The sequence below is a fragment of the Bos javanicus genome, chromosome 10, assembly GCF_032452875.1.
Source record: "Bos javanicus breed banteng chromosome 10, ARS-OSU_banteng_1.0, whole genome shotgun sequence".
In the NCBI taxonomy this organism is placed as follows: Eukaryota; Metazoa; Chordata; class Mammalia; order Artiodactyla; family Bovidae; genus Bos; species Bos javanicus.
Genome location: NC_083877.1, coordinates 42,870,345 through 42,893,899, shown reverse-complemented (window position 1 = coordinate 42,893,899; position 23,555 = coordinate 42,870,345). Strand labels below are relative to the sequence as shown.

Sequence of the window (23,555 nt, the reverse complement as noted above, 5' to 3'; positions counted from 1 at the left end):
ATCTGACCCTATTTTTTGTGCATCCCACAAACTAAAATGATATTTACATTTTTTAATGGTTGAAAAAAATCAAAAGGCAAAGTAAATTTGTTACACATGAAAATTATATGAAATTTAAATTTCAGTGTTCATAAATGAAGGTTAGTTGGAACACAGCCATGCTCATAAGTTTATCCATGGCTGTTTTCATGCTTACAACATTAGAGTTCAGTAGTTGTGACCACTATATGATTCATAGAGCCTAAAATATTTACTGTCTAACCCTTTATAGAAAAAGTTTGCCAACCCTTGCTATGGAATATAGTCTTTGGAAGTGGAATCTAAGAATCCTCAAAGCTTCCCAATTGATTGCAATGACTGGATAAATGTGTGAAACCTGTGGGCTAGATCAGTGATTCTCAAATTTTGGTATGCCTGGAAGATCACCTGGAAATTTTGGTAAAATGCAGAATCTGATTGAGTAGGTCTAGGGGGTACACTTTCACTTCTCACTTTCATGCATTGGAGAAGGAAATGGCAACCCATTCCAGTGTTCTTGCCTGGAGAATCCCAGGGACGGGGGAGCCTGGTGGGCTGCCGTCTCTGGGGTCACACAGAGTCGGACACGACTGAAGCGACTTAGCAGCAGCAGCAGGGGGTACATTTATAAAAGTTTCCTTGGGAATTCCCTGGTGGTCTAGGGATTAGGCCTCAACGCTTTTACTGCTGAGAGCCTGAGTTCAATGCCTGGTTGGGGAACTGAGATCCTGTAAGCTGCATGATGTGGCAGAAAAAAAGTTTCCGTGTGTTACTAATGTTGCTGATCTCTGGACCCCACTTGGAGTAATGAAGGGTTTGATGATCCAGCTATTTGAATATATGATTCACTGTGGATTCCAGCTGTAAAATTCTGAATCTTTTTTTAACTGAGTTTAATTTAGTTTTTATTACATATTAAATGTAGCAAAACATAAAAAGTAAAAAAGACTGTGTTCACATTATAAAAGCTCTATTTTATAGTCATACTAACACAGTTTGACAGAATGAGATCTTAGCTCTTCCTGTAGGTTTTAAAGTTACTCTGTGCCGTGATCCAGTTGTCTTTTATATTCCTTGTATAGAAGCAGATTTTAATGCAGATTTAATGCTGTCTCTGTTTTATGTTATGACCACTTAAAACCATCTAAATTGAATTTTTCTCTTTGTGTTAGATCAACCTCAAAACGTGCAATACCACCTCCCCTACCTCCTAAGGTAAGCAACTTAAAGATTTTCAGCAGTAAATCCTTGTTTAAATAATAAATTTTAAAAGTAACTTTATTGAATTTGTTCACAATTCTCTTAAATATATTTTATATATAGTTTTCTTCAAGAGCATATTGTGATGTAAAAATATATTTTAAAATATTTCATGATAAATACAGTATCTTCGTAGCTATTAGAAAAAGGCAAAGATAGATTATTAGTCATTTAAGAAAATGCTTGACCACGTTGAAAGGAAAGGAGTTCATCGTTTACAGTCCTCATTTATTATTACAGTTGGACATTTCACTAGAGTCACACTTCATTAAGTCATTTTCCTTGCTTGTTTCTAGTTATTAAATATTTCATGGATTGTGTATATGATTTTATTGGTTATAAAAACATCAGTTTGGGGCTAGGGCTATTAAAAGTCACATGGCAAGTTCATAGTTGTTTTGAGACAGTAACTAAGCTCTTACTTACCTTACTTACTTGGCTCAGTGAATTGAACTATGTAGGAGAAAGATTAAAAAGGCATATTTTCTCTCCCCAAAGTCTTTGATATATAATAATAACAGGGTTAATGTTTTATGTCCAGATTTATTAAAGTACTTTTATGTCTTATTATCAACTAGCCAAGGATAAACAGTTACCCTGAAGACAACCTCCCAGATGAAGAAAAGTCATCAACTGTAAAACGTTGTCCTGATTCAGAGAACAGAGCTCCCCAAGTTCTCAGAAGACAGAGTAGCCCCAGTTGTGGTCCTGTAGCCGAGACTTCCTCTATTGGTATGGCTAGCAGTATCAGCAGCCCTGGAGTGCATACAGCTAGATACTGTGATCTTGGTAAATAAATCAAAGTGAAAACTGAAAAGAAAGCCATTTTGTTCAAATTTTAAAGACTTTTTTTTTTTCTTTAGTCTTATTACTGTTTAAAACTTTGTGAAAGTTCTTTAAAATTCCACATGGATGGACTATAAATAGATTCAATCCAATCCAATCCCTAATTTGATCCCTTACTAAATATTATAGGATCTAGAAAGATGAATGGATGACCCTGCCCTCCAGAAGTTCATGATCTACAGCAAAAGTTACATCCATGGGCACATAAAATCAGACAAGACATTTTGTTTTAAGTGTCTACTACAATAAGTAACTATATGTAACAGAACACCAGAGCTCTCTGAGGGAGAGAAGGATAGGGTAGAGAGGAGGTAGGCCCTTGGTGAGCCTTTAGTAGTTGGAACCAGTGCTGACAGACTTGCATAGAGATCAAGAAAGAATGAACAAATGCACTGAAGCAGAAAATCTAGCTTGTGTTGGAAGTACAGCCTAGTATATAGAAGTGTGAGCTTTTGAAGGGTGTATACTGGGAAATAGAACTTAAAATGATAGAGCAAAGTTAAACTCCAAAGGCCTTGAATATCTGCATTAGTAGGTCGTGTTTCACTTTTCTCAGAGTATGGCAAGGCATTTGTTGTTTTCATGTATTAAACCACTGCTACAGTTGCAGTGCTACCACTGCAGCATCTAGAGAAAGGCACCAAAAATACTTTAACTCATCTGAAAGTAGAGAATATTTCCTAATGAAGGATCACCCAAATGCAAAACAAGTACTGAGGGGAAAGGGAAATTATTTTTCAAATAAGTTTTTTATTTGTATGGTCATCCAACTTTTAACTGTGATTCTCTTTAGGAAATGGAGATGGTATTTCAAAATTGATTAGTGAAAACACAGAAGGATCAGCACAAGCACCACAGTTACCACGAAAAAAGGACAAGCGGGACTTCCCTGTATGTATAACAGGCATTTGGTGATTAGTTGTAACTAATACTGTATCATATAAGGAGCATAGTCTATTTAATTCAAGACGTGGAATAACTGGACTTCTAAATGTATAAAGTTTTTTTTTTAAGGCTTTAAGAGGTCTTACAGTATTACAAATTATTTTTCCCACAGAAACCAGTTATCAATGGCCTTCCACCAACCCCAAAAGTACTGGTAAGGAATATTTTTATTTGAACCATTTGTCAGTTTTTCTTTAGAAGCTGAAGATTGTTTATTTGCTGTCGAGTATCGTAAGGTGTTGAAAGAAAGGATTCATAAAATACTGAGGCGTCAAATTCATTTGAATAAACCGTGAATCCAATCTTGTACCCTTATTTGAGTCAGTTAGTTAGAGTTGGGTGAATTTCCATTTTTATAAATACGGAGAGTTGAGTTCTTCAACTAGCCTACAAAGGCCAATTTCACTTTAATGTGATGATATTAATAGTATTGTATCCTCTTCATTATGTGGGTTAAATATCTTTCTATGCCTGAAGTCATTTTTACATTGAACTATAAACAGTGGAAAGGAACACAGAAGCTTCTGTTCTCTGGCCTTTCAGTAGATCCTCTCTGTAATGTAGTTCAGCCAGTCATAAGAATGGGTGCCTTTTAAATTGTTTCTTTTTATACAGTAGAAGTTAAGCTTAAATATTAGTCTTTTTGTCTCATCACTATTATGGAGGTAAACTGCAAATATAACTGTTATGTTACTCAATAAAGTCATTGTTTTCATTATTAAATCTTAGTCGTAAAGATAATTTGTGACTTAGGTACCTAGAATGTATCATTGATATATGTAGATGTTTTGGTAAATCTGATATTTTTGCTCTAAAATAGAGGATTACTCAAGGAAAGAGTATGAAACTCTCTTGATAGAAGGAGTTAATCAATATATCAAAATATGAATTTTGTTGTATAGTGAGACCGTAAGTATATGCAAATAAGAGTTAGTTTAGCGTTTCATAATAATCTTCAGCTATTTTCTAAGAATATAAAAATTATCTAATCAAATAACTCAACATTTCTTTCTTTTTAAATAAGATGGGAGCATGTTTTTCCAAAGTTTTTGATGGCTGCCCTTTGAAAATTAATTGTGCAACATCTTGGATACATCCTGATACAAAAGGTAACATTTCTGAAACTTTTATATACCTTTCTAACAAAGTATTTATTATTGGAAAGGATTTTTATGATCACTAAACTGAGGGCTTTTTACTTTAAAAAATACAGCCTAGAGACTAAATAGTATGTGTAACAACCTAAATAGGTAGTTTTGGTTTAAAAGCATTAGAATTTTAGAGCATACAAGAACAATTCCTGATTAAAAGAGATGAAAGAGCGTCACAACTGATTGCAACCATAATTTGGCATTTTTCTTTTATTTACAAAGACAGTACTGAGCCAATTGATAATCTCAGAGTCAAGATATTAGATAATATATTGTGTCAGTGTCCTGAATATCCTGATTCCCTGATTTTGATATATCCTGATTTTGATCATTTTTCTGTAGTTATGTAAGACCTTTTTTTTTTTTTTTTTAAAGAAATTTAAATATTTAGGAATAAAGGGGTATCAGGCTTATAACTTAATTCAGGAAAGGGGGGAACTGTGTGTGCAGAGAGAAGGAAGGATAAAAACAAAAGTAGCAAATGTTGACATTTGTGGAATCTGCATGATATTCAAGAATTTGTTGTATTATTATAATGTTTTTGAAAGTCTGAACTGATAAAGTAAAATTTACTCTTAAAAATTTAGGCTGTGTGATTTTAAAGTGAGGAAGCATAACACATGGGAAAAATTTGGAATCAAATATATATGAGTTGAGTTCCCTAGCTGTCATTACTGTGTGACTTGGAAAAGATACTTAATACCTCTGGTTCTCAGTGTGATCATTTATAACATAAAATACTCATAATACTCACCTTGTTGCAAAGAAGAAAGGAGCCAACCTGGTTGTCTGGGAATTAGCAGAGCTTAGGCAGTGGAAGTTGTTCTGGAAATGTTTGTTTCTACTTCAATGCAGTCATAAAGATAGGTTGTGTAATTATCTGCTTTATGTGCCATAATTAGAAAGTGTAACAGAAAATAATATTAACAGTAAGCAAATTTTTTTTTAATATTTGTAAACTTTTTATTTTTCTAGAAGTTTACACTTACAGAAAAGCTAGAGAAATAGTACAAGAAACTCTGATATACCCAGAATCATCAAAAGTTTCTTTTTTAACACCCTCACCAAAACCATACTATTTATTTATTCATTTTTATTTAAGTATAGTTGATTTACAATATTGTGTTAGTTTCAGGTGTACAGAAAAGTGATTCATTTACACACATACGTATATTCATTCCTTTTGAGGTTCTTTCCCATGTAGGTTATCACAGAATATTGAGTAGAGTTTGCTGGGCTACACAGTAGATCCTTGTTGGTTATCCATTTTATATATAACCAGTACTCTTGCCTGGAAAATCCCATGGACGGAGGAGCCTGGAAGGCTGCAGTCCATGGGGTCGCTGAGGGTCGGACACTACTAAGCGACTTCACTTCCACTTTTCACTTTCCTGCATTGGAGAAGGAAATGGCAACCCACTCCAGTGTTCTTGCCTGGAGAATCCCAGGGACTGGGGAGCCTGGTGGGCTGCCGTCTATGGGGTCGCACAGAGTCGGACACGACCGAAGCGACTTAGCAGCAGCAGCAGCAACAGTATGTGTGTTCATCCTTTTGCCACATTTGTTTTACTATTTTCTATCTGTACGTGCATTTTTTTTTTCTGAATCACTTGAAGGGTGAGTTGCTCCTCTTCCCCTTATCACTTCACCATGCTCCTCTTCCGCTTATACTTCACTTTGTATTTCCTAGGAGCAAGAATCATCTCTTATATAAGCACAGTACTATTATAAAGATCAGAAACTTTATCATTGATATGATACTGTTTTTTAATCCACAGTCCATATGTAAGTTTTTTTAATTATCCCAGGAGTGTCTTTCATTTTCCTCTCTTTTTTACCCCCAAACCAACATCTAGTTCAAGTTCACATGTTGGATTTGCCTATCATGCCTTTAGTCTCCTTTAGTCTGAAAGTTTCTCAACTTTTCTGTCTCACTTGATCATGCCATATTTTGAGGCTGCTTATTTTGTAGAATGTCCCTTAATTTGGGTTTGTCCAATGAGTCCTCATATGTAGATCAAATTATGTATTTTGGGAAGGAATATCACAGAAGTGTTTTTGTGCTCTTCTCAGTTCATCATGTCAGAAGGCACTAGGTATCAAGTTGTCCAAGTGCTAGTGACATTAACATTGACCAGTTGGTTAAGGTGGTGTTCACTAACCTTCTCTTCTGTCAAGTTCCTATTTTTCCCTAAGTAATTGCTTAATTAATTTCCCAAAATAATTGATAGGTAGCTAGCATGGAGATACATTGAAACTTGATAAATATCCTCTTGCTCATCAAGCTTTCACTGACTAGTTTTAGCATACATTGACAATCCATTGACATCTGTTAACAGTTTTACTTCTTTCTCATTTTTTCACTGTGTTTGAATAAGATGACATGTAATGAAAATTTCATTTTAAAAAATTTTATAGTAAGATAAAGCAGAGTTAGTAACAATATATCTACTTTTTAAAAAATGAAGAATTGGGGAAAGAATTAAAGAAGGTAGCATGGGTTTTACAAAATAATTTTTCTTTGGATGGGTGGGTGGCTATCTAATTCTTAATACCATTAAAATATAAGGCCATTATTTTAATGAATGATTTCAGAAAATGTTAATAAATTCTGGTGATTTATCTCAACTATTTTAGATCAGTACATTATTTTCGGAACTGAAGATGGTATTTATACATTGAATCTCAATGAACTACATGAGGCAACGATGGAACAGGTAATTTAGGAGTTTTAACTCAAAAAATCAGCTTGGACTAATTGAATAAAGGAAATATCTTAATTTTAGGTCAATTTATATGGGCCCCAGTTTTAATTTTTATGATTTAAATATTTAAAGTGGTGAAATTATACTCTTTATATGTTCATGTATGAAGATTTTTTTCTGTAAGGTTGTAATAATTTACTGAAAGGTAGAAATAGTTATTTTTCTACTCTCTCAGACTGTTGAAATTTGGAGGTTGAGGGGTAAGGGAATGAAATTGGAGGGTTTTAATTATCTACTTTTTTCTTAATAGTTATTTCCACGGAAATGTACTTGGCTCTATGTCATCAACAATACTTTAATGTCATTGTCAGGTATGTATATGATGAAAATAATATGATAAATAAACCATGGACAAGCAGAGAAATGTAATTCTAATATATATTACTTTAAAGTGTTGTTATTTAGGGTAATTATAATCTAATATAGTTAACCTTAAGGCTTGTAGGTGTTTTTGACCGGTGTAGAATAGGAAGAAACCCTGTTGTCAGTTAAAGCTGTACTTCCCACACATGCCCAAGAGCTACACAGCTGAACGTGACAGTGATTGTCCCCTGAGGCCGTCTCTTTCACAGTCTCTGCTCCTGCCCCCATCCCTGCCTTTCACTGAGAATCAGCAGTTGACGGGAAGGAATCAGAGGATCCAGCTGCTTCCTTCTCTTTAATCTTGAGCCAGTCACCGTCTCTTGTCTCTCGGCCTTAGGTTTCTTTTTTTTTTCATAAATTATATCTATTTTTAATTTTTTTAATTGAAGTGTAGTTGATTTACAATATATTGATTTCTGCTGTGCTATAAAATATTTCAGTTTTCCACATGTATATTCTTTTTCGTGCTCTTTTCCTCTATGGTTTATCACAGGATATTGAACATAGTTCCCTGTGCTCTATGCAGTAGGACCTTGTTGTTTATATATTCCGTATGTAATAGCGTACATCTGCTAAGCCCACACTCCCAGTCCACCCTTCCCCACCACCCCTCCCTGTTGACAACCAGTGAGTCTGTTCTCTACTTCTGTGAGTCTGATTCTGCTTCGTAGATAGGTTCTTTGTGTCACATTAAATCCCACATATAAGTGATTCATATGGTATTTGTCTTTCTCTTTCTGACTTACTTCATTTAGTGTGATCATCTCTAAATCCATCCATGTTGCTGCTCTCAGTTTTCTTAACTGTAACATGAGGAGGCTAGTAACAGTAGCCACCTCACAGGATTGCTGTGGGGGATTAAGTGAGATGTAAAGAGTGCTTAGTGAACTGTGAAGACTTAGAGATGTTCGCTGGCAGAATTCTGAACCAGATATTTATTAGCCAACTTGGACTAAAACTTTATAAAGTCCTAAAAATAATCATAAGGGTTTTGGAGCAGTCTATTCTAATTTTGTTGTTTGTGCTTTTCTTTTTGTGTTTTGTTGGGGATAGACAGGTGTTGTTTTAGGCTTTTTTTTTTTCCAGTCGTTACCTGCCAAAAACAGTTTTCTTACATTTTGGATTTAAGTGGCTACCTAAAGGTTCGCTACTTGCTTTCATTCTGATAGTATAGTTGGCTCTCTGTATCTGCATGTACAGCTTCAACCAACTGCAGATAGAAGTTTTTTTGTTTTTTTTTTTAATTCTAGAAAATTCCAAAAAGAAACAAAACTTGAAATTTGCCAGGCACTGGGTCACTATTTATATAACATTTACTTGTATTAGGTATTATACATAATCTAGAGATAATTTAAAGTATATGGAAGGGTGTGCATAGGTTATATGCAAGTGCTACATGACATCATTTTATATGAGGGACTACAGCAACCTCAGATTTTGGTATCTGCATGGGGGTCCTGGAACCATACTTGTGATGGGACCACTGTACAAGATAGTTGATTATTTTTCTCTTTCCTTAATCCTAATGCTGTCATCTGTTAAAATAGCACTCATGCCTTTCTCCACTTTGAATAACTAAGTTATTTTAACATTGCTTAATTTTTTTTCAGTTTTGTTTGATACTCTGATGATAATATCCCAGCTATTATTTACTGTACTGTCAGACTTTTTGTTATTAAGTATTCCTTTCAGCTACTCATGCTTTAAAACATCAGTGCTGATACAGTTTTAACTCATTATGAATTGTGGCTAATGTAAGAAATGTCATTATCATAATTTTAAGTATGTGTGTGTAAGTATATATAACTTAAACTCTTCTACTAACCATCACCTAGTAGAGATTCTTCAGGAATTTGTGTATTTGAGCTAATGACACTTTTTACAATGAGCATATTATTTGATTCTCCACAAATGTCTTTTTAAAAACTAGGGTCCTCAAATGACTATTTATTCTCTTTGATTTTGAGCCCCCCCAATTTTTTTTTACTTTTATCTAATAAAATATTAATATATCATATTATATTATGAAAATAAACCTAATTCTATTTGAATTAACAATTCTGATTTGTATTCATACAGAGTCACTTTCCTCCAACCACTTTTATATACCTGTCTGTGTGAATAAGCTTAAAAGCCACACAGAGTACATTTTATATATTTATAAAATAACTATAGAAAGGCAGGAAAAAGCTAGCCTATAAATTAGTTATTTCCAAATTCTACTTAAAATTACCTGTGGAACTGAATGAAGATAGGTAGCATTGCTCAATAAGAGAAAACGTTCTGTTTAAGAGTCTGCATTTCTGTGCATGAGTGTACATACATGTACATGTGTTAGCTGCTTAGGTAACTAGTTATATATAAAGGGGTCTGGAGAAAGGAAGGGTGGTATAGTGTTAGGCAGAATGCTGCATTTTGAAAAGATACAGAAAATATTGTGAGGATAAAGTCACTCTTTTTCATGTTTTCTCATAGTAAAATGATAGATACTATTTGGGACTGTTATAGTACCATGTCATATATAGTAAGGAGTCAGATATTTACCATATCTTCCCCTTTTTAATGTGGATTAAATATGTGGTTTTGATATAGAAATCATAGTCCAGTTATCCTGAATAATGATAGCACATACTTGTAGCCCTGTTATATCCTATGGCATATAGTATTAGTTTGCTTTACTTTTCTTAGTATTTCAGTGTTATCTTAACACTTCTTTCACAATCAGTTTTAATCCAAGGTTATGTGGTAGATTATTCATAAGTAGGAGTAGCTCAGAAAGATAATGTAGTGATTATATAGTTTTCCATGTTGTACTGAAATAATCACATGTGCATCATCGTGACTCAGCCTATTTTGCAAAAATGTTTTAACAATTTCTTTTTCTATGTTCACTTCATTAAGGTTTACATATATTCTGTCCAGATCCTCTATTAGTCAGAATATATCTAATTTTGACCTGTTAGTCAAAATATATCTAATTTATGTATTGGGAAACACAATTATCTGTTACTTCCCTAAAACTTATTTTACTTATTATCTTTCAAAGTAGTACTAACTATGTATTTTTGTTTATGTTTTTCTATTTTGCTTGGCTTTTTGAACATGTCTGGATTCAATCATTTTAGAAGGTAATTATTATTTCTTTTGCTTGAAAATTATATTTCTATATTTTAAATAATTCTAATAAAAATAACATGTTTCTCTTTTTTAGGAAAAACCTTTCAACTTTACTCTCATAATCTTATTGCTTTGTTTGAACAAGCCAAAAAACCAGGACTAGCTGCCCATATTCAAACTCATAGGTTTCCAGATCGCATACTACCAAGGTACTAAATATTTTGATTCTGCTGGGAGTGAGGGGAATTAGTGTCTATTTTTAAAGCGACCAGTCTTCTTGCCCACTGAAAAACTTCCTTTGTCTTAATTTTGAAAGGTAGTTTACATTAAAGTAAATGTCATATAGAATTCAAAAGATAAGTGTTTTATGATATAAATTCCCAGGCCCCACTTCAGACCTATGCTATCATATAGTTTGGAGTCATAGTTTAAGACGGTTTTTTTTAAAGCTCCTTGACTAATTCTGATGGAACTGATTCACAGATCACTCACTGTTTGAGAACCACTGTAGTAGAGTACATTTATATTGTCCTGTTTTACAGAAAGTTCGCTTTAACCACAAAGATTCCTGATACAAAGGGCTGCCACAAATGTTGCATAGGTGAGTAAATACTATTTCTCAAACTGAATGGTTAGAACTTTTAACATCTTTAAAATTATCTGTAAAGTTCTTAGAGTATTAAATAAAGGAAGGGAAGCTTTATATTTGTTTTAAATAAGGAGTTAAGGGGCCATTGAAGCACAGGAATGTATAGTGGGACATGGCATAAAAGCGCTTGAAGATAATAGCCCTGACCCGATGCTTTCTCGGAGGACAATATTCCTCAGATTTTTTTAACCACAGTCCCTAAGGCTCTTTCTCTGCTAATATCCTAGCTTTCAGTTAGCACTTACCATTTACTTAACAGTTATTGAGTAGTGCTTTATGAACATTATTATTTCAGGACTCTGGCCAACTCTGAAGTTAGAGGGAGCAGTCCATACAAGACCACTCTCACTTCTGTTACCAATACTAAGTTTACCAATTACAACCTTCATGGTCAGAATTTCACTGATACGACTCAGAAATCGCTGAAAGTGGTTATACTCTTGGCTTTGATTTGTTACAGGGAAAGGATATAGATTAAAATCAGCTAAAGGAAGATGTGCATAGGGCAGAGCCCAGGAAAGATACAAGATGCAGAGCTTCTGTTGTCCTCCATAGAGTGTGGATAGTGTTACTTTTCAGGCAGTGATGTGTGATAATACACAGCATTGCTAACTAGGTAAGCTTACTCAACAACCTCAGTGTTCAGAGGTTTTACTAGGGCTCTATCACGTAGGCATGCTCGACTGCCCACGTGGCTGACCTCAGTATCTAGCCCTTCTGGAGGTCAAGTGATGCTGCATGACCCAAAGCCCCTACCCTAAATTGCATGGTTGGTCTTTATGGCCTGATTATTCCCCATCCTGAGACTATCCAATGTTGTCCAGACCATGGGGTCACAAAGAATCGGACATGACTTAGCAACTGAGCAACAACAATGTATCAGCACTGCCTTTGTAAAGAAAACTGAGTTAGCTTTTGGGTGAGTATAATTCAGTAGTTGCTTTTAGCTAAACGTTATGTTTTCATATAAAAATATTCAGTGTTTTGGGTGTGTCTGTTTTGTTTCTTTCCAGTCAGAAACCCTTACACGGGACATAAATACCTCTGTGGAGCTTTACAGTCTGGAATTGTTTTACTTCAGTGGTATGAGCCAATGCAGAAATTCATGTTGATAAAGGTATATATTCCTTTGTTTACATTGTCTTGTTTAGAAAACACTAATGTATAATTGAACCTAAAATTGTAGAATCCCATTGCTACCAGCCAGGATCATGTTTATAGGTATTTATTTGGTTTAGGGGCTTTTGTGTTCTTAAGACTTTAAAGATTTCATCTTTATTTTATATTAATAAACTTCCAGAAATAACACACTCATAAAGAAGAATGTGGCCAATTCTCTAAAATATATGTTTATGGAAAACTGATCCTTATCATGATCATTTAGATGTAGTCCTTTTTTTAATTGAAGTATTATATTGTGTTTCAGGTATAGAGCAAAGTGTTCAGTTGTATATTTCTTTTTTCAGATTGTTTTCATGATAGATTATTAAAGGTATTAAATATAGATTCCTATGTTACACAATAAATCCTTATTGCTTATGTATTTTATGTATAGTAGTTTGTATATGTAGACTTCTTATTTATCCATTGCCCACTCCCTTTCTTTGTTTTTTATGTCTGTTTCTGTTTTGTATATAGATTCATTTGTATTGTTTTTTAGATTCCACATATAAGTGATATCATGTATTATTTGTCTGACTCACTTCACTAAGCATGATATTGTCTAGGTCCATCCATGTTGCTGCAGTGGCAGTGTTTCATTGTTTTTATAGCTGAATAATATCCCATTGAATATATACAGCACGTCTTATGCCAGTCATCTGTTGATGTGCACTTGGATTGTTCCCATGTCTTGGCTGTTGTAAATAGTGCTGCTGTGAATGCTGGGGCGCGTCTATCTTTTAGTTTCATCTTTTCCAGGGTATTCCGGGAGTAGGATTGCAGGTTCATATGGAAGCTCACTTTTCTGTTTTTTAAGGAACCTCCATAGTGACTATACCAATTTACATTCCTACCAGTAGTGTAGGAGTGTTCTCTTTCCTCCAAACCCTCCTCAGCATTTATTATTTCTAGACTTTTTAATAGTGGCCTTTACGATTTGTGTGAGGTGGTACCTCATTGTAGTTTTGATATGTATTTCTCTAATAATTAGCAGTGTTGAGCATCTTTTCATGTGCTTAGTAGCAATCTGTATGTCTTCTTTGGGAAAATGTCTATTTAGGTCTTCTGCCCATTTTTTGATTGGGTTTTTTCTTTTCTTGATATTCGAGTTATATGAACTGTGTATGTACTTTGGAAATTAAGCCCTTGTTGGTCACATTATTTACAAATATATTCTCCCATTCTGTACATTTTCTTTTTTGTTTTATTTATGGTTTCCTTTGCTATGCAAAAGCTTTTAAGTTCGATTAGGTCCTATTTGTTTATTTTTGTTTTTATTTATTTCTTTATTTAACTTAGGAGACTGATCTAAGAAAATATTGCTACAATTTTTGTGCGTCTTTAAGCTATTTTGAGTTTATTTTTGTATATGGTAAGAGGGAGTATTCTAACCTTATTGATTTACATGAAGCTGTCCCACTTTCATAATGCTGCCTTGTTGTAGATTAGTTGACCATAGGTCTGTGGATTTATTTCTAATCTCTCTATTCTGTTCCATTGATCTGTATGTCTGTTTTTGTGCCAGTAAGAGGGAGTCATTTCTTAGAATCAGATCAATCAAGAAAATGAAAGCCTTTCTGTTGAATTTATTCAGCAACAGAATGAATGAGAAGATTGTTTCTAAATTATGCTCCTTTTTTCTTGCAGCACTTTGATTTTCCTTTGCCAAGTCCTTTGAATGTTTTTGAAATGCTGGTAATACCAGAACAAGAATATCCTATGGTCTGTGTAGCTATTAGCAAAGGCACCGAATTAAATCAGGTAGTTCAGTTTGAGACAATCAATTTGAACTCTGCATCCTCATGGTTTACAGAAATTGGTGCTGGTAAGTGTTTTTTACTTTATGTTAAAGTATTAATGCTTTTGTCTATAGAAGAAGCAGAACAGGTTCAACCTGCATGGGCTTTCTAGTAGAGTTTCCCAAGTAAGCACAGAGGATCATGTACATATAGTTTATTATCTCTGTTTGCCAGAGGCAATTTGATACATACAAAGTATTTTACCAAGAAAAATTTTAGTGATTCCCAGCAGTTAAAAGTCTTAGTTGTTGTCAGTTAATATTTGGACTTACTAAATAAATAAGTTTTCTAAGATAGTTTTCAGATTTTATCAACTTCTCAAGCAAAGAAATTCACTTTTTTTTAAATCAGTTTTTCCCCCTACACTTCCTAAAACCATTGAGTTCTAGTACTTTTCAGACTTAAATAGAAGCTTCTCATGTGTGGCCTCCAAGCATTACCATTTAAAGTTACAGGGAATATTATATCTCTTGCATTTTCTGAGAATGGTTTGTTAGCCTAGAATTTTATCAAACATGTCTCAGTGAAAGCTCTAAAAAGATTGGGAGGTTTATTTTCAAACTTTAAAATTGGAACAAATCAGTCAAGAATTTACGTTAAAAATTAGTAAAATGAAGGTCTTCATTCTGCCCGTTTACTGTTTTTGTTGTACTTGTGTATTGTCACCCCAGGTTTATCAGCCATTTTTACATATGAAGTCAAGCAAGCTTTAGTTATAACTGTTTCATTACTGACCCCTTTTTCTTTATCATCTTGAGAAGAAGTCTATTATAAGTTATCATAAGTTCTTATTAAATATCTTTGGCTTTTGATGATCTTTAGGCTACATTATAAGAACTCTTTATACATCCCAGCTACTGAAGTTAATGTAGAACTGCACTAATGTCACTTTCAGGATAAGAATCAGTATGACCTATTGGTGTCCTAGTAAATGTTCAACAACAGACTCTTGGGCTGCAGAGAAGCCTCGTTTATAGCAGTTGCCTGTTTCTGTGGTATAAACACTCTCACCACAGCCAATTTCAAAATACCAGCTTAATGTCATTTAACTTGCAAAATTTCTGAAAATTTATCAGTCCAGTACAAGCCAGTTCCAGCATGCCTTGGACTATTATCACTGTTTTTGTGCACCAGATGCTAATTTCCAGTAGAATAAAATAGGAATATATTCTTTACCCTCCCCCGATCCTCCACTCTCCCTGCCCCCCCGCTCTGCCCACCCCCACCCCACCCCCCCGCACTCATTTTTCTTTCTAATTTGTTAATGCTTTTGGTTGAGTTAGATGCATACTCTCATGGTATAAGTAACAGGAAGGTGCAAATAGCATTGTTTTATTATCATGAAATATAAGCAAGCCAAATAGAAATGTGTTCCTATTAGATACTTACTGCTAAAAAGAAGGGTTATAGGTCCGTTCATTTTAAAACCAAGATCATGTTTGGCAGACAGCCTCAACTTGTTTATAAGTTGTTCATATATAATAATAGTGTAGAGAAAGTTATTTCATATTTCATATGATTAATGTAAATTTGCAAACCACTTTCTTCTGTATCTTGTATTAGGAGGTTACATTGTTTAAGGCTGGGCATTCAATGAGTCCTTTTGTGAATTTGCAGGGGTGAGGTTCAGGAGTTGTTGTTTGCTTTTTAATGCCAGAGGTATACTGTTCTATCCACTTATAACACAATCTAGGCTAAAATTATGGCAGACCCAAAATTGCTTCCCAAGGAGAGCCAGAACTCTGAGGGTATACATTCAAATCACCCTAAAGCAGAGATTGTCCTTATTAGGTTTCTCCATTTTCACAAATGATTGCTAATCTATCTCCCAGCTATGTTGATTGCTGAGACCATACCTTGACTTGACAGCAGTTTTAACAATTAAAATGAACTCCTACTCCAAGACTCTCTTAGTCTTATTTTGATTAATTGTTGCAGTATCCTTTTCTCCAAGGATGGTGCTTAGTAATTATCATCAGCACACAATAAGATCAGATCAGTCGCTCAGTCATGTCTGACTCTTTGCGACCCCATGAATCACAGCATGTCTGGCCTCCCTGTCCATCACCAACTCCCAGAGTTCACTCAGACTCACGTCCATCGAGTCAGTGATGCCATTCAGCCATCTCATCCTCTGTCATCCCCTTCTCCTCCTGCCCCCAATCCCTCCCAGCATCAGGGTCTTTTCCAGTGAATCAACTCTTCGCATGAGGTGGCCAAAGTACTGGAGTTTCAGCTTTAGCATCATTCCTTCCAAAGAAATCCCAGGGCTGATCTCCTTCAGAATGGACTGGTTGGATCTCCTTGCAGTCCAAGGGACTCTCAAGAGTCTTCTCCAACACCACAGTTCAAAAGCATCAATTCTTCAGCGCTCAGCCTTCTTCACAGTCCAACTCTCACATCCATACATGACCATAGGAAAAACCATAGCCTTGACTAGACAGACGAACCTTTGTTGGCAAAGTAATGTCTCTGCTTTTGAATATGCTATCTAGGTTGGTCATAACTTTCCTTCCAAGGAGTAAGCGTCTTTTAATTTCATAGCTGCAGTCACCATCTGTAGTGATTTTGGAGCCCCTCAAAATAAAGTCTGACACTGTTTCCACTGTTTCCCCATCTATTTCCCATGAAGTGGTGGGACCAGATGCCATGATCTTCGTTTTCTGAATGTTGACCTTTAAGCCAACTTTTTCACTCTCCACTTTCACTTTCATCAAGAAGCTTTTTAGTTCCTCTTCACTTTCTGCCATAAGGGTGGTGTTATCTGTATATCTGAGGTTATTGATATTTCTCCCGGCAATCTTGATTCCAGCTTGTGTTTCTTCCAGTCCAGCGTTTCTCATGATGTACTCTGCATATAAGTTAAATAAACAGGGTGACAATATACAGCCTTGACGAACTCCTTTTCCTATTTGGAACCAGTCTGTTGTTCCATGTCCAGTTCTAACTGTTGAAAAGCTATTTTTTTTTTTTGGAATATTGCCTGAGAAACAACACTTTACCAATTCTGTACATCTGGATTCTTCACTATATATGGATTTTGGAATGTCCACAAATACCCCAAAATAATGTGTAAGATTTTGTGTTTATGCTCAGATGTGCAGTTTTTAAGGGAGAGGATCTATGGGTTTTCCCAAAAGATGTAGTTAAGAATGACTGCTCTAAATAATCTAAAATCTTTGCATGGTTTCACCTAGGCCATTCATGCAATCTGAGTGGCTAAAATAGTTTTACCAAAAATGTTTTGCAAAAATGTCATCACTTACATTAGCAGATGTTTATCAGCCAAGTAGTGAAAGTTGCTTCCTGCAAAGATACTGTTGACAATATTGTTCATTATGTCAACTGGTGTCCTGTTAATAAAGGAACTCCAACCTACACTCACAGTGGAAACAGTATCAGACTTTATTTTTGGGGCTCCAAAATCACTGCAGATGGTGACTGCAGCCATGAAATTAAAAGACGATTACTCCTTGGAAGAAAAGTTATGACCAACCTAGATAGCATATTGAAAAGCAGACATTACTTTGCCAGCAAAGGTCCATCTAGGCAGGGCTATGGTTTCTCTGGTGGTCATGTATGGATGCGAGAGTTGGACTATGAAGAAAGCTGAGTGCCAAAGAATTGATGCTTTTGAACTGTGGTGTTGGAGAAGACTCTTGAGAGTCCCTTGGACTGCAAGGAGATCCAAACAGTCCATTCTAAAGGAGATCAGCCCTGGGATTTCTTTGGAAGGAATGATGCTAAAGCTGAAACTCCAGTACTTTGGCCACCTCATGCGAAGAGTTGACTCATTGGAAAAGATTCTGATGCTGGGAGGGATTGGGGGCAGGAGGAGAAGGGGACGACAGAGGATGAGATGGCTGGATGGCATCACCAACTCGATGGACGTGAGTTTGAGTGAACTCTGGGAGATGGTGATGGACAGGGAGGCCTGGCGTGCTGCGATTCATGGGGTCACGGAGAGTCAGACACGACTGAGCGACTGAACTGAACTGAATTGAACTTACACTCACACCCCAATAACCAGAAAAATTGCTCTCTGATCATAGTTTCATTAGTACTTTTGCTTTTTCTGAATTACTGACTTCTTGTTTGTTTTTTTTTTATCTCAGAGACACTGTGACCCACCTGACTGATCTTGTTTTCATCTTCTCATTGGCTACTATAAAATGCAGAGCAAAATCTAATCGCTATATAACATGCATCTTCCTTCCCCATATTTACCATTTGCTTCATTTTATTTTTGTAATATACCTTTCTGGAACTCTCCGAGGTATTAATTAAATATAGTGTTGAGCCTTTCTCAGTTAGCCTTGCTTAAGACTTTGTTTTTTAAATTGACTTATATACATTTTTTTGAGAAGACAATTACAAAATATAATTTTTTGTGTTAAACTTCAAAGAAAAGAATCAGAATTTGTGTTTCTTTTCTAAGTTCTAATTTTTAAAGCATATTATATAACTGTAACCTTGTTTTCCTTTTCCCTCCAAGGCAACCAGCAGTTAGATTCCATTCATGTAACACAGTTGGAGAGAGATACTGTTTTAGTGTGTTTGGACAGTAAGTACTATTTTAAAGTTTATTCTAAGTATACTACTTGATATACCTTTTCATGAACTAGATTCTAATAGAATCAGTAGATTTTGACTTTCCACCTTAAGTAGCCGTGTTTTATTGATGAAAAACGTAAATTATTTACATATATAGTAATTAATTAATTGATCTGTTTGTCAGTACTGTCCTCTGTGACCTTTTTCTTTATTTTGTTTGGCCTACTTGGAAACATTGTCCAGTCGACCCTCTGTATCCATGGGTTCCACATCCTTTATTCAATCAACCATGGATTGAAAATATTCAGAAAAAAAAATTCCAGAAAGCTCACAAAAACAAACCTGAATTTGCTGAGTGCCTGACAATTATTTATACAGCTTTTACATTGTGTTACTGTATTATAAGTAATCTAGGACCTACTACATAGCACAATATATAACTCAATATTATGTCTAACCTATAAGGGAAAAGAATCTGAAAAGATATGTATATACCCCCACACACATACATGGGCTTCCCCCATAGCTCAGTGGGAAAGAATCTGCCTGCAGTGAAGGAGAGGAAGGAAATGCCAGTTTGATCCCTGGGTCAGGAAAATCCCCTGGAGGAGGGTGTGGCAACCTACTCCAGTGTTCTTGCCTTGAAACTCTCATGGGCAGAGGAGCCTGGTGGGCTGCAGTCTATAGGATCACAAAGAGTTGGACACAACTGAAGTGACTGAGCACACATATATACGTATATATAACTGAATTGGTGTGCTGTACACCTTAAACTTACACAATATTGTAAATCAGCTATATTTCAGTAAAAAATATTATAAAATATTAAACTATGGAGAGATATGTATAGGTTATATGCAAACACTAGGCCATTTTATATGCTCAAGGGACTTGAGCATCCATGGATTTCGATCTCCTTGATGGGTACAGGAACCAATCCCCCATGGATACCAAGGGACAACGATAATTAGAACAGTTTGCGATAACCTTGGGGTAAAATTCTGTATAAACTATTCTGAGAGTTTTTTCATAAATCATTGTAATTAATGAAAAAATAGAAGATTATACTAATATGATCACTTATATAACATAAACTTTTAGAATCCTGTCAGTGTAATATTCTAATTTACAAATAGATTTGAGATCTTTACCTGTAGTTGTAATTCTTTTAATGTAGGGAGAGATGTTATTGATAGATGTATGTTGTGCTATATATGCAGTGAAGAAGCAGAAAAACTTTTAATAGGTTTTTTTCAGTTTTTCAAACAAAGCACTCTGATTCCTAAAATCTGCTTTACTTGAATGCAATGAATCCTGCAAGTAAAATTCTCCCAGACTTGGAATTATATTTGAAACTTGGCAATATTCTCTGTGGTTTGATTCATTCCAGTATTTGAAAATTATTAAAGCTTCTCTTTGATGCTTAGGGTTATTTTTAAAATTGTTTCACTACTGAATTTGCCGTATTTTTGTCTTAATTTCTCTTTTCTAAAGCATTCCCTTTTGGATTTGCCTTATAGACTCATAAAGATCATCTAATATTATAGATAAGTAAACCAAATCCCACAATGTTTCATTTTCCCACTATCCCTTAAGTATTTTTGATTCTTTGAATACTGATAAGATTAGAGTGTTTTTTGGTTACTTTTAAGTGAATTCAGTGAATTCTTTTTTACTCAAAACAAGTAGAAAGCTCAGTACTGATTAATCAGATAAAGAGATGATCAGAATTTAATGGTAATAATGTTTAACCTTTAACATTAAACCCTTAAATACCTTCTGAGCCATCCAAGGATTTATTATTCATTTTGTTCATTTATATATTTTGTCAAAAAATTTTTAAACCTTTGATTAACTAAGCCTTCCATTTCCCAGCTATTCATGGTAAATGGGAAGTTGACTTTCTTCAGTTAGTTTTTTTTCTCTTAAGGGAGCAGAAAAAATTATTTGTCAACTATACAGTATAAAGCAGTTTTACCAAGCAGCAATAGAGATAGGCCTATAATCACAAATCATGATAGACAAATGAGGAAGTTTGCAGAGAGAAAATATCTTGCAAGTCAGAGCTAAGAAGGTTAAATTAAAAAACAAATGGGCGAAAGGGAAATAGAATTATTCACATACACTGTGTATCCCACAGTTTACTGTTTACTGATCACAGTTTACTGATAAAGAAATTGACTCTTGAGAGTACTATCTTTTTGTCCCTCGTACTTCTGTAGAATGTTAGTCACAGACTAAAGTTAAGAATACTGCTATATTACTTATATGTTATGTAATTTGTAAGGGGAAAAAAAATCAACTCGTATTGCTGAATATTTAGGCATCAAGTTAACCACTATTAAAGAAACACTGCACTTTAAAAAAAATCAGAATGTTAGTGTTGAATAACTGTGTTTAAAAAAAAAATAGTAACAGAGCTGCCATTTACAAAGGAGGCCTTACTTGTATAGAACGTATCAATGACAGTTTTTCACTGAGCATGCTTGAATCAAGAGAAACAATTTAACTTTATTAAGGTAAGGTAAAGGTAAAAGCTCATGTATATCCATGTAAAGTATCCATGTAAAATCCATATATCAAGTTACATTTGTTTTAACAAATTTGTATTTCCAGTCTTGACTTGTTTTTTCTTTTTTAAGAATTTGTAAAAATTGTAAATCTACAAGGAAAACTAAAATCAAGTAAGAAACTGGCCTCTGAGCTAAGTTTTGATTTTCGCATCGAATCTGTAGGTAAGTCTCCGTTTTAAAATAATGCATTTAGAGAGCTTGGTTTTTTGTTCCTTCTGTTCTTAACGGTTACCTACACCAGCACGGTCTCATAGGCATTTCTTTGATATAGAAATGTTCTCTGTGTTCGTAAATACAATAGTCATTAATCATACTTGTTAAGCATTTAAAACATGGCTGGTGCTACATTTTAATTTTTTTTATTTTAATTAATTTAAAATTTGATGTAAATAGCCACATGTGGCTTGTTCCTATCATATTAGACAGTGCAGGTCTGGACCATAATAATCTTTTATTGTTGTTTCTTGAATATTTAAAACCTGAAATCATTTCTTAAATTTCCACATATTGTTCCCTTTGCTGCATCAAGTGAATTATACTTCTTCCAGTACTTTCCAAATCATGAAGGTATTTGTGTGATGTGATTAACAGTGTTAAAATTCTTTGCCATGTAAGATTCTAATTGGTGTGTGTTGGTGGTTTTGCTTTTAGGTCTATTTAAATGTAATAGCTAGTTTTCCACAGAATCTGGAAAATACTGCTATGCCATTTGAATTTACTTCCTCGTCAATGAGTGTTTAACTCTGTAATATCATTGATGTTATGATAAAAAAAATTATATTTTATTATTTTTTGCATCCTCACTGATTAATGTCAGTAACTATTTTCCTCAGCGGTAATAGGACTTATGAAAAACTACTGTAGGTGGGAACATTTTGAATAGTCTATAATATGGTTCTACCATAAGTCAAAAACAGTTAATCAAAATTGATTTTTATTTAGGCCATAAAAAATGTGTATTTTAAAATTAAATGTATATAACTTTTAAAAACATGTTTCTCACTATTTAGAAAATTTTCTGTTTGTTTTAATATTTTAATGGTTTCTCAAATGCAGTTTTGCCCTGTCTCAAAGTTTTGCCTTATCCCTCTGGGTAAACATCTCACATATAAATAATTTGCTTATGATTGGAAATTTTAATCTTCTTAAGCGGAAAACCTAAACTTTCTGTAATGCTATGACAAAAGGAATTTTGGAAATAGTTTCTTCTTTTACTCCTTTGTATTCTGGATATTGCATACTAATTCCTAAGATTTAATATTTTCAATAGAGATTCCAACATATAGATCTTTAGATTCTCTTAATTTTAAGTGAAACACACTTGTACCTCAACTTTCTCATATGTGCCGGACGTTTTGGGAAATTTTAGTTGTTATACAAAAGTTTGTTCCTCCTAGGCTACAATCTCTTCTTTCCAGTGAATCTTGGAATAATTCCAAGGATGCTCATAGGGAAAAAGAGTCCTTTTAAGACACCTTTTAAAAATAAAGCCACTACCTGTTTTTTCATTTCGTGGTTAGTGAAATTTGTATAATTTGTCACTGTAAAATTATGTTTATTGAGGTAAATTATGTCTCCAGAATATTTTTACATTAACTTTTTAGAGTCAGTATTCAGTAAAAGGTATAATAAATTTCAATCACTTTCTCTCATCACCTTTACTGGTACAGGGCATATGGCTAACTCTTCAACAATTAAATTGGTTCTTTCCCTCATTCTTACTCCCTCACTCACTCCAGCCTCTGGCCAGGAAAGGACCAGAGGCCCTGCTGCCCCCCACCCCCAAATTGGGATCCCTGCCACTCTGTTTGTAAACCATGAAGTGACCCCATGTGGGTGCCTCAGTGAGTCCAGACCTGTGCTTGGTGCCAGGCAAGACACAGAAATGGACAAGGCACAGGGAGAACAGGTTTCCTTTCAGCCTTCAGCCACCTCAGGGAATTGTGGGAGATGGATGAGGAGCAGGAGGGGACATGGCATGTCATGGGGTGGCCACACTTTGGGCCCTCCTAAAGTGGGTCATTCCTGAATCCAAAGCCATCAAGAAGGTGAGCAAGCTTGGCTCAGATCTGTGAACACTCTTGTGGGCAGCAGGTCCCACAAGCCCAGGGCAATGTTCCAGGGGACTCCAGAGGCCTGATAGGGCTGGGGTAAGAGTGGGGAGTATTGTAGCTGAGAGTGCCTAGCCCCTCCAATAAGAACTGGTTCACAGATCAAAAATATTCATGTATGGTTAAATTTTGAGACAGGTTTATTTTTGAAAATTAATTTTGCATTAGGGAAAATATGAGCATAAATAAAAGATGCTTCCTTAATAGCTACTTCTAAATATATGATAGTATTTAAATAATCAG

The 23,555-nt window shown here is 34.8% G+C and overlaps 1 protein-coding gene across 1 annotated transcript in view; it reads left to right on the top strand.

Annotated features, from left to right (window-relative positions):
* MAP4K5 (mitogen-activated protein kinase kinase kinase kinase 5) overlaps positions 1-23,555 on the top strand; it is a 126,573-nt gene that overhangs the window by 93,560 nt on the left and 9,458 nt on the right. The window contains exons 16-29 of the mRNA XM_061430948.1: positions 1,191-1,233; positions 1,857-2,010; positions 2,918-3,015; positions 3,182-3,223; positions 4,094-4,178; positions 6,858-6,937; positions 7,236-7,296; positions 10,474-10,476; positions 10,560-10,674; positions 11,008-11,066; positions 12,128-12,231; positions 13,923-14,100; positions 18,570-18,638; positions 21,271-21,363. Coding sequence (XP_061286932.1) covers positions 1,191-1,233; positions 1,857-2,010; positions 2,918-3,015; positions 3,182-3,223; positions 4,094-4,178; positions 6,858-6,937; positions 7,236-7,296; positions 10,474-10,476; positions 10,560-10,674; positions 11,008-11,066; positions 12,128-12,231; positions 13,923-14,100; positions 18,570-18,638; positions 21,271-21,363 — 1,184 coding nt within the window. The remainder of the gene's footprint in view (positions 1-1,190; positions 1,234-1,856; positions 2,011-2,917; positions 3,016-3,181; positions 3,224-4,093; positions 4,179-6,857; positions 6,938-7,235; positions 7,297-10,473; positions 10,477-10,559; positions 10,675-11,007; positions 11,067-12,127; positions 12,232-13,922; positions 14,101-18,569; positions 18,639-21,270; positions 21,364-23,555) is intronic.